This window comes from Oryctolagus cuniculus, chromosome 8 (assembly GCF_964237555.1).
Source record: "Oryctolagus cuniculus chromosome 8, mOryCun1.1, whole genome shotgun sequence".
Classification (NCBI taxonomy): domain Eukaryota; kingdom Metazoa; phylum Chordata; class Mammalia; order Lagomorpha; family Leporidae; genus Oryctolagus; species Oryctolagus cuniculus.
Genome location: NC_091439.1, coordinates 17,085,421 through 17,097,095, shown reverse-complemented (window position 1 = coordinate 17,097,095; position 11,675 = coordinate 17,085,421). Strand labels below are relative to the sequence as shown.

At 42.0% G+C, this 11,675-nt stretch overlaps 1 protein-coding gene across 1 annotated transcript in view; it reads left to right on the top strand.

Annotated features, from left to right (window-relative positions):
- The first annotated feature begins 331 nt into the window (after nt 1-331).
- Nucleotides 332-11,675, top strand: part of TMEM184C (transmembrane protein 184C) — a 28,209-nt gene continuing 16,865 nt past the window's right edge. The window contains exons 1-4 of the mRNA XM_002716916.5: nt 332-1,075; nt 8,949-9,079; nt 9,176-9,212; nt 10,232-10,437. Of these exons, the coding sequence (XP_002716962.1) occupies nt 953-1,075; nt 8,949-9,079; nt 9,176-9,212; nt 10,232-10,437 (497 nt within the window). The 5' untranslated portion in view covers nt 332-952. The remainder of the gene's footprint in view (nt 1,076-8,948; nt 9,080-9,175; nt 9,213-10,231; nt 10,438-11,675) is intronic.

Sequence of the window (11,675 nt, the reverse complement as noted above, 5' to 3'; positions counted from 1 at the left end):
CAGTTGCCTTTCGTATCCTCCCCTAGAGAGAAGAGCGCTTTCTGCGAAAAACCGCCTTCTCTCTCCCAGGTGAAATCTAAAACTGCCCCTTACCCAGGCTCTGAGCTGGCATAAGGTCAGCAGAATATAAACGGCGTTTCTCAAGCGCTCCCAAACAACTCAGCTTGTGAATCCCCGAGGGGCTGCTCCCCACACAGCCATGATGCGCACAACTTTCATTCAGCTCTCATCACCTTTCTTCTCACCTCAGTACGCAATCCTATGGCCACGCCCCCCAGCGCAAGTGACCAATTAGGGAGTGTAAAACGAGCCGGATAGGGCGGTCCCAGCTGGACACTGACGACGAATCACCTGCTTCAGACAGCAAGGGCGGAAGCGGAAGAGAGCCGAAAGCCCGGGTTTGGCCTTGTGTTCTGCCGTAGAGGATGTCCGGTTTGAGGCAGTGAGGAAAATCGGGGCCCTTATCTACCAACCTCACCGGGCGAAGAGAAGCCTGCGAGAGCGGGAGGGAGGAAGCACGAACCCCCAAGAAAAGAGCTAGCGCGCAGTCAGCTGCAGGGCAGAAGGGGAGTGTGCCGGGTCCCCAAGAACGAACTTGATCGTGCCGCTCTCCAAGACCATGGTGCAGGCGGAGCTCGGGGCGATCCCCAGATGAGAGCAGCTGCTCTCTCTGCCGGGGATCCCACCGCGCTAGATAGAACCGGGTAGATGCGGGTTAGGGGAGAAAGGATGCTGCCCGCACTGCTCCCTGGTTGCACCCTGAGTGGCCGCAGCGCTAGCAGCAGAAAGCACAGCCCCGGCCAAGGAGGCGGCTCGAGCTGTTGCTGAAGTCGCGTGGCAGTTCTTTCTCCGTAGTGTGCGAGTTGAGAAAACAGCCAGAGAGCAGGGCTCCCCGTTACAACTGTCTTCGGGCTCTTTTCCCTTGCTACTCGGAGCTGATTTATGCGAAAACATGCCTTGCACTTGCACCTGGAGTAACTGGAGGCAGTGGATTCGACCTTTAGCTGTGGTCATCTACCTGGTGTCCATAGTGGTTGCAGTTCCCCTGTGCGTGTGGGAATTACAGAAACTGGAGGTAAGAGGGGCCGGCACCATTGACCTCTACCCTTCTACCTATGTAAGGTTGGAAAGGAGACAGCCATCCATTTGTACCCAGATACCCAGACTTGGTATCTTGCGAGCCTTCTCATGTGAATGAGCCGGGTCTCAGGACATAAACCTATCTGTGGCTTTTTCCTTTTTTTTTTTTTTTTTAATTTTATTTTAATTTTAAGCCATTTATTTCAAGGATACAAAGCATCAAGAAACGATCCATTCGTGTAGGTTTTCTCCTTTCACTTATTTAAATCATACTGATCGAGTTCAGGGTTCTTAAAAGCATGCTACAGGTAGAGGTGGGACAAAGGCAAGGAAATGTATTAACAAAGCTGTGTGGAAAAGTAGTTATGCAAATATTCATCAGTTTCATGAATGTATGGTTTATTCCTGAAATCCGACTTGGTCAGATATTGGACTTACAAACTACTTTGAGAACCAAGTATTGACTATTTCTAGCTTTTAATTAGCTTCCTGAATTAAGGGATTCTTGTTGGATTAACTTTGCTGTTTTACTTTGAATATTAACTCTTAACCAACAAAGGTTTTGCAAAAAGTCCCTTGTATATTTTTTGATGTCATATTGTTATTGTGACATCAGTAAGGTATTACAAGCTGGAAGATCCCAAGGTAAATGTTTAACTAAGACGCAGACTCTATAAAAATTGTATAATGAGCTTTAATTTTGAGTTAATAAAAATCAAAAAGTACTTTTAGTGAGAAACACTCATTTTTCAAGTGCTATGACAAGACCATAGTTATAGCTGCTTTTTTTAGTATAGAAATGTTTTACATAGTTAAGCAAAATATTTAATATACATTTGGGTTCTGTATATTCACTGATTTTGGTTGTTGTTGACTCCCATACTGTGTAGTCCATATAGCTATTCTGCTACATTGAGTATTTCTCATATCTTAACAAATATGTAGATTATTTCCATACTTTATCAAAATTCATGTATTAACATCTTAATACAGATGGGGTTTCTTGCATAGAGTATGGTACAGAGACTACTTTTAAGCTTATTGCTATATATAATATCCTGGTTAAAGAATTCTCCTAGTTGCTAGCTGCAACTGTAGTTTTAAGAGCTACTAACTTTTAGGGGAAATTTTAATCTGCAGTCTCCACTGCTAACACCCTGAGCCAAGTTCTCAACACGTATTGCCCCGGAGTCTTCTCAACACACCAGCTAGAAAATCCAGTTCAAACACAGGTCACGTTGTATGTGCCTTTTGCGGTCTTGACTAGTCCCAGAATAAGAGCCAGTATTCCAAACAGCGGCCATCAAGGTCCAGTATGTTCTGCCATCACTTCCACCTGATCCTCTTCTGACTTTCTCTGTTCAAGTCTTGGGTTTTCACCACACTGGCTTTCCTTAAACAAGCTGGGCCTGCTCCCTCCTTAGAACCTTTGTGCCCTTCAGTGCTTTGCTCAGATGATACCTGACTGCCCTACTGAAAATTGCAAGCCTCCCCTCTCCGACTTCCCTGCTTTGTTTTTGTAGGACTTTGACAGTATCTACCACAATAAAATTTCACTTAGTTTTCTCTTCCCCTCCCTCTGCCCAAATGACTTGAGTCCCAGTGATGATCAGGTTTTGTGCACGGTATTATCTTATGAGACTCTTAAACATGGTGGAAGAGGCAGATCAAACAACAAAAACAAACCGATAAAATAAAAATGTTTTAAGCAGTGTTGAGGAAACTAGAAAAAAATCTGAGAAATTAACAGGCATGTCAGTTTTATTGCACAATTTCAAAAGACCACTCTACCAGCTGTGGAAAATTAAGTGGAAGTAAAGAGAAGTTAGCTCTTTATGGTAGTTGAGAAGTAGTGGGTGGCTGGGCTACAGTGATTTATGGCCCAGCTAGGGATCCCAGGAGTAGAGATGGAAAACTGAACAAACAGGACTAGGCAGTAATTAGCCTGGGGAGGAGAGGCAGTAAGACAAAAGGAGAAATCAAATGTAATTCTGAGGTCTTTGGTTTCAGACCAAGATGGAAAGTAGAGGACTGGGGACAGGTTTGAGAAAATTTAGTTCTGTATGGACATTTGGTGTAACGAGAGACCTTCAGATTTGCATGTCAGATATGCAGTTGGATATGCAAGTCCAGCACTCAGAAAGGTTTGAGCTGCAGATACAAATGTGGGAGTTTGTCTTAGTCTGCTCACACTACCATTCTGGGGATGGAGAGACTTAACATTATTTTTTTCCCTTCAGAGTTCTGAAAAATGTTTTGGGATCCAAGATAGAGGTACAAGTCGGGGTGATGTCTGGAGACAGCAGTTCTGTTGGGTTGCAGTGGCCAAATCTTGGCTGTAGCCTCACCTGTTAGAGTGCCCTCTCTGGTGCCTCTTCATCTTATGAGGTACCAGCCCTGTGCCCTGTCAGATAAGGGCTTCTCCTTTATGATTTCATTTAACCTTCATGACCTGGTAAAGGCCCTATGTTTCAACCTAAGAACTGTTCTACCCATGGCAGAGTGGTCAGAACGTAGGTGGTAGTAAAGCCATTAGGATGGCTGAGATTATAAAGAAATATAATGGCCAAGAGCCCAGCACCAGTCTTTAGAGCTTAAGTCGAGGAGTAGGAACTTAGGTGAAGCAGCAGCCAATGGGAAAGCAGAGTGCCAAGAAAATGATTCAAGGAGGCCATGGTGACCAGTGTCCAGTGCTACTGCAGTGTCCCTTGGTTTTCACAAGATAGGAAAGTCCTTGTCATCTTAGTAATGGTTTCAGTGGAGTTGAAGACTGAATGTGAGGTGGAAAACTGCAATCAGAATAGGAATTTGAGTTTGTTGTTCATTTTGGTTGCAGGAATTTTGACTCTGAGAAATGAATGCACAGTAGATGGAGAGGAGTGTGAAATTAAGGAAGGACTTGTTTTCCTTTTGTTTTTAAGATCAGAGACACTAACTAGAGCATGTCCTCAAAATTTAGCTATAATTTTTATTTCATCATCTTTAAAACCCTGAAGCATAGGAAGTATCCTCATTTTACAGATGCAGAACTGAGGCAGAGATAAGTGGCCATAGTGACATTGTCCTAAGGGCTTCATATACAATATCCTATTGTTCTTATCTTATTTACCAAATGAGCTTATGTATTTAACATCCTTAACACTGTGCCCAGCACATAGTAGGTGCTCAAGAAGCCCTAATTACCACAATTTTTTTTTAAAGATTTATTTTATTTGAAAGGCAGAGTTAGAGAAGGAGAAAGAGATCTTCCATCCACTGGTTCACTCCCCAGATGGCCACAACAGCCAGCGCTGGGCCAACTGGAGCCAGGAGTTTCATCCAGGTCTCCCACACGGGTGTCAGGTCGTCTTCCGCTGATCTTATCAGGCCATTAGCTGGGTGCTGGATCAAAAGTGGAACATCTAGGACATGAACCAGCACTGTCACAGACGGCAGCTTTATCCACTATACCACTGTGTTTTTTTTTAAAATAGCATCATCAGTATTGTATTGTGGCAGCAATTCTTTTCCTGGTGCAGTAACAGTTTAGGCTGTATTAGTTCTTTAGTTCTTTCTTTCTTTTTTTTTTTTTTTTTTTGACAGGCAGAGTGGACATTGAGAGAGAGAGAGAGAGACAGAGAGAAAGGTCTTCCTTTGCCATTGGTTCACCCTCCAATGGCCGGTGCGCTGCGGCCGGCGCACCGCGCTGATCCGATGGCAGGAGCCAGGTACTTCTCCTGGTCTCCCATGGGGTGCAGGGCCCAAGCACTTGGGCCATCCTCCACTGCACTCCCTGGCCACAGCAGAGAGCTGGCCTGGAAGAGGGGCCCCTGGGACAGAATCTGGCACCCCGACCGGGACTAGAACCCGGTGTGCTGGCGCTGCAAGGTGGAGGATTAGCCTAGTGAGCCGCGGCACCGGCTGGGTTCTTAACACTTGAGACAAAATTACATGTGTCTGCTTGAGCAATAGGTTATGCTTAGGGGCATTTTATATAAGAAATGCCTGTCTTTTTTTTTAAACTCTAGAGTCACAGTGTTCACTAGGAGAAGTTCCTAGGAAAGAGACTACAGAAAACAGGAGGTTCATTCACCTCATCCCATGCCAGAGGTGCAGCATCCGAGTACACTCATGTACTGAAACAGCAGGATGACCGCCTGCGCTATGGAAACGACTTCTCTTGCTCTTTCATGGGGCTGAGTATGTGAGGTTGACCCAAGGCAAGCCAAGTGCACACTTGGCCACGTGCTTCTCTGTACTGCTATTGTCTATCAGTTCTGTTCTCTGTGCCTCTGGAGGCCTGGGCCTTGAAAGCACTCTCCTATTCTTCTGTACTCTCGTCTGAAGTGCTGGCTGAGGGTGAGCTAACTTGCTCCTAGACACTTGTCTTTAGTATTTCTTTGTCCTCTTCCTTCCTCACATTATGTTAGAAAAACACTGCATAGCTCGTCCTTCTAATTTTTTTGAGCCAAAAAAAACCCCCACTGCATGGCTGATAAGTTTAAGTATTATGTTAATGGTGTCTCTATAGAAGTGTGTCTCAAGTTTAGATAAATTATTTAAAGAGAAGAGTTCATTTCTACAGATACCTGGTAGTGACTTTTCCTATTATTACTTAAATATGAACACAATTAAAGTAGCTTAAATTTCTTATGCATACAGCTTTCTATATAGTTTAAAAGTCAAAATAGCTATAAAGCAGTAATTCAAATTAATGTTAGTGTGGGCCGATGATGTTTTTCTAAAACTAAATTGCCATTTGCAATGTAAAAATGATGCTGCATTATGCACAATTTTTCTTAAATTGGCATGACTATACTGAAATGACTCAGTTACCCAGAGGCACTTGTTTTATGACTGCTTGAGAAAGCACTTTCTTCCTTACAGCACACTGTGATTATACTTGGCCTTCACTAGTCACACACACATAATGTTTCTCTGATGCTACAACCACATTCTACTTTTTGGCACTACAACAATCATAAAAGTAAATGGAGACATTAAAAGTATTTGGCAGGACTCTGCTGATGATAACTTTATAAAAGAGAAACTCTGGATGGCGCAGCTCACTTGGCTAATCCTCCACCTGCGGCACCAGCACCCCAGGTTCTAGTCCTGGTTGGGGCGCTGGGTTCTGTCCCAGTTGCTCCTTTCCAGTCCAGCTCTCTGCTGTGGGCTGGAAAGGCAGTGGAGGATGGCCCAAGTGCTTGGGCCCTGCGCCCACACGGGAGACCAGGAGGAAACACCTGGCTCCTGGCTTCGGATCGGCCGTAGCAGCCATTGGGGGGGTGAACCAATGGAAAAAGGAAGACCTTTCTGTCTCTCTCTGTCTCACTGTCTAACTCTGTCAAATAAAAACAGAAGAGAAACTCTGCAATGTATGCTTATGTTAATATTTCCTTTGATCATCACTGAGTAAGTTTTAAATGAAAATGAGCAAAGCAGGAAGCCTTTTTACAATATTTACATGTTTGCTTTTCAGGCTTCTGTATATTAAATGTGGAAATTTATTGACATAAAAATACATTTCTTCTCCATATTTTTATTTTCTACCTCTTTAATATCTGGCCCCTATTGGACAGGGGGTGTCATGTTAAAACAGTGAAATGAAGAGTTGTAGGCTTCAAGTCTATTTTGTTAACTGCTCAAACCACTCAGGTACCAAAAATAAATACTCTTTCCCTTTTTAAGAAGAGAAAGATTGAAGACGGGATCATAAGTTAGTGGTGTGATGCTCACTTCCCACCCTGTCAGACTGCTTGGATTCAGTACCTGCCTCTGGCTCATTATTCCAGCTTCCTGCTAATGCAGACCTGGGAAGCAACAGTTATGGCAAAGTATTCTCTAGGGCTTTCCAAATAGAACACAGGTTCAGATTAAAGTTGTTTTACCAGAAAGCTTATCAGTGCTACTTTAAGATAAGTATATTTTTAGAAATTGAGTTTCTAAAGGATAAAATATTGATCAAATACTGACCTAAGAAAGTAGATTTTTTTTGAAACAATACTATCCTGAATTGATACTATTGTATATAACAGGGGTAGCATATTAACAGTTTGTTTGGACAATAGTGAGACAGAACTTAACCATTGGGAAGGTTAAAAGAGATAATGCATGGGGTCTACATTTGGCCTAAAGGTTAAAACACCAATATTGGAGCACCTGGGTTTAAGTCCTAGCTCCACTCCCAGTTCCAGTTTTCCTGCTAATGCTGACCCTGGGAGACAGTGGGTGAGGGCTCAAAATGTCAGGTCCCTGCCACCCATGTGGGAGACCTGGATTGATTTCCTGGCTCTTGGCCTTCTTCCAGCCCAGCCCTAGCTCTTATGGACATTTTGGGGAGTGAACCATGGTATTGGAGCTTTAGCTGTCTCTTTCCATCTCTCTATCTCTCAAATTAAAATAGGTTTTAAAACTCCTTTTAAAGAAACTACATAGAGATCAGCATTGTAGCACAGCAGCCTAAGTTGCCTCTTGAACTGGCACCCCATTTCAGAATACCAGTTCAATTCCTGGTTGCTCTGTTTCTGATCCAGCTTCCTGCTAATGTGCCTGGGAAAGCAGCAGAAGATGGCCCAAGTCCTTAGGCCCCTTGCCACCCACTTGGGAGACTCAGATGGAGTTCCAGGCTCTTGGCTTCAACCTGGCCCAGCCCCTGCCATTGCAGCCATTTGGGGAGTGAACCAGCAGATGGAAGATCTCTTTGTGCATCTTTCCCTCCCTGTGTGTCACTCTACCTTTCATTTTATTTATTTGTTTGAAAGTCAGAGTTAGAAAGAGAGAGAGAAAGGTCTTCCATCTGCTGGTTCACTCCCCAATTGGCCGCAATGGCTGGAGCTGTGCCAATCTGAAGCCAGGAGCCAGGAGCTTCTTCCGGGTCTCCCACACAGATGCAGGGGCCCAAGAGCTGGATCAGAAGAGGAGCAGCCGGGTCTCGAACCGGCGCCCATATGAGATGCTGGCGCCTCAGGCCAGAGCGTTAACCTGCATCACAGTGCCAGCTCCAACTCTACCTTTCAAATAAATAAATAAATCTTTTTTTTAAAGGATGCATATAAATATATTAGCCAAGTATTAGGCAAATAGTATACAATAAAAGTTCATTGTTATTTTCATATATGAAAGTATTTATCTAAAATGTTTAACAATAAATTTAGGTCGATTTTTAAGTTTTTTAAGAGTCTGTTTTGAAATTCAGAGTTACAACAAGAGAGGGAGAGACAGTGAGCAATCTTCCATCTACTGGCCACAATGGCCAGTGCTGGGCCAGGCCAAAGCCAGGAGGCAGGAGCCAGGAGGCAGGAGCTTCATCCTGGTCTCCCCTGGTTGGCAGGGGCCCAAACATCTGGACCATCCTCAGCTACTTTTCCCAGGCCATTAGCAGGGAGCTGGACCAGAAGTAGGGCAGCTAGGACACCAGCCAGCACCCTTATGGTATCTCACATCTCAGGAAGCAACTTTACCCACTATAGCACAGCGTCAGCCCCAGATTTTTAACTTTTTATGAAGAAAAGTAAATGATTAAACCATAAAAAGATTTTTTATATGGGACTTGCAGAAAATTTTAAAACTTCTGTACATCTACAAAAGCAATAATGAAATATAAAAAACAAATAGCAAATGGAGAAATGACATGGTATTAATATTTTTAATAAATGAAAAGCTGTTAGAAAAGCTTGAGGAACAATGCTCATGAGGAATAATGTGTCCCTCTTGTCCACAGAAACACAAATAGGCTATTTATTTTGAAGAAGAAATAAAATAATAATTTGGAAAACAGTATTTCTCATTAGTAATCAAATAAATGAAAATATGATATAAAAGTATTTTATTTATGTTTTTAGTTTTAATATCAGAATTTACACTGATGTGTCCTTTTGTTTCTTAAGGTTGGAATACACACCAAGGCTTGGTTTATTGCTGGAATCTTTTTGCTGTTGACTATACCCATATCCCTTTGGGTGATATTGCAACACTTAGTGCATTATACACAACCTGAACTACAGAAACCAATCATAAGGTAAATCTTAATATGTTTGTATTCTACTAGTTTTGTATTGGTTTATTTTGTAAATATGGCAAAATTTTTAATATTTACATTTTGCTTTCCAAATAGGATTCTTTGGATGGTACCCATATACAGTTTAGATAGCGTAAGTATGTTTCACTTTGTTACATTAATTTAGAACTTTTTGATGGTGTTAACTATGCTTACAGAAGATTTAAGGATATGCAAGTAGGTTTATTCAGTAAGGAGTCAGATTATAAGAAAAGTTCACTTGCTGTCAGTATTGATAAGATAAAGTATGAGAATAGAAAAGAAAAAATGCAAATACTTTAAATTTTATAAATTCTATTTTTATGTTCTTTGCTTAATCTCTTAAGCTCTCAGATTAGTGGCTGTTTCAAGAATATTTTAAATTAGATTCATGCCTCAGCATCCAAAAGAAGACTTGTTCCAGTACCCCCAGTGGACACAAAACCCAAGGATTCTCAGGTCCCTTTTATAAAATGGCATAGTGTTTGCATGTAACCTACACAGATTCTCCCCTATATTTTAAATCATGTCTAGATTTCTTATAATGCCTGATGCAATGTGAATGCATCAGTGAATGTGAAATAGTTGTTATACATTGTATTGCTAAGGGAATATGACAAGAAAAAACCAGGCAGTAGATGTTTAGTACAGACGCATCCTTTTCTTCTCAGATAATTTGAGTACACAGTTGGCTGAAACCACAGGTCAGCTGTCAATTATCCTCCTTTGTATTTGGACAAACTAATAAAACATTCTCCAGTAAATAAACATGTAATTATGATATTATGCTACACTAATTTATTTAAAGGAAATAACTGAAGCAACATTTTCTGTAACCAAATTAAGAAAAATTTCAGATTATGTGTAAGAATTCATGTAATTTAGCTCTTGATATTCATTCTTTATCCCTACTATTTTTTTTAACCCATATCCTAGATGTTTAGGGCTTTTAAAACTTCATTTCACACGTTGTCTAGTAGCCATCATAATGATGAATTTTAGAGAGTTTGATGTAAGTATGTGACAAGACGTCTCAGACTTTAAAATCAGCTTATTTTTGAGTACCATGAAATGGAATTATAACTCATTTTATCTTTAGCTACAACTATCTTTAACATCTGTGCTTTTTCATAGTGGGTAGCTTTGAAATACCCCAGCATTGCAATATATGTGGATACCTGCAGAGAATGCTATGAAGCTTATGTCATTTACAACTTTATGGGATTCCTTACCAATTATCTAACTAACCGATATCCAAATCTGGTATTAATCCTTGAAGCCAAAGATCAGCAGAAACATTTCCCTCCTTTATGTTGCTGTCCACCATGGGCAATGGGAGAGTAAGTATTTTTGGTTTTAATACTTTTCTATTGTAATTCAAATTCAGTGGAGTTTTTAAGTATCAACTCTTAGCAGATCAGTATGGTAAGTAATGTGAGCAAGGCAAAATGTCTAAGACAGAATGCCCTTCCCTGATGTAATTCATAGTCAAGTTTGAAAGCTAACAAGACACATTTTTGTAATCTATCTAGTTGTTAGCTTATTCATCCCAAACAGAAAAGTTAAATAAAATACTGTAGGGAAAAACTTTAGAAATCACTTAATCAACATCCTTTTGGGATAGGCATTTGATGTAGTGGTTAAGATGCCACTTAGGGAGGCCTGTGCTATGGCAGGTTGGGCCCATCTGCAGTGCCGGTATCCCATATGGGCGCTGGTTCAAGTCCCGGCTGTTCCCCTTCCTCTCCAGCTTCCTGCTAGTGTACCCGGAAGGCAGCGGAAGATGGCCCAAGTGCTTGGGCATGTTGGGGACCTGGATGATGCTCCTGGCTCCTGGCTTTGGCCTGGCCCAGCCCTGGCTGTTGCAGCCATTTAGGGAGTGAACCAGCAGATGGAAGATCTCTCTATCTCTGTCTCTCCCTCTTTCTCTGTAATTTTTTTCAAATAAATAAATCTTTACGAAAAAAAAAAGAAGCCACTTGGGTCACCTACATGCCATATCAGAGTGCCTGGAATTGAGTCCTCGCTCTTCCTGCTAATGCACACCCTGGTGTGCCATCAGTAGGTGATTGCATAAGTACTTGGGCTCCTATCACCCACATGGGGGACCCACAATGAGTTCCTGGCTCCTGGCTTACCATGGCCAAGCCCTAGCTATTGCAGACATTTTGGGGGTGAACCAACAAAAAGAAGATTGCTCTCTCTCAAATAAAATAAATTATAAATATTTTTTTAAATCCCCTTGCAATTAAGAATCAATGTCTATGGATTTTATGCCATATCACATAGCTGGTTAAAAGACTTGATGGGGGTAGGTGTTTGGCAGGATGCCCACAACCCATATCTGAGTAGCTGTATACAATATTTGGCTCTGGCTCCTGACTCTAGTTTCTATTGACGCAGACCGTGGGAGGCAGCAAGAATGACTCAAACTATTGGGTTCCTGCCACTCATGTGGGAGACCTGGATTGCGTCCCAGACTCTCTGCTTTGGTCTGACCTAATCCTAGCCTTTAGGGGCATTTTGGGGATGAACCTATGAGTGGGAGTGCTCATGTGTACCTCTTTCTCCCTACCCT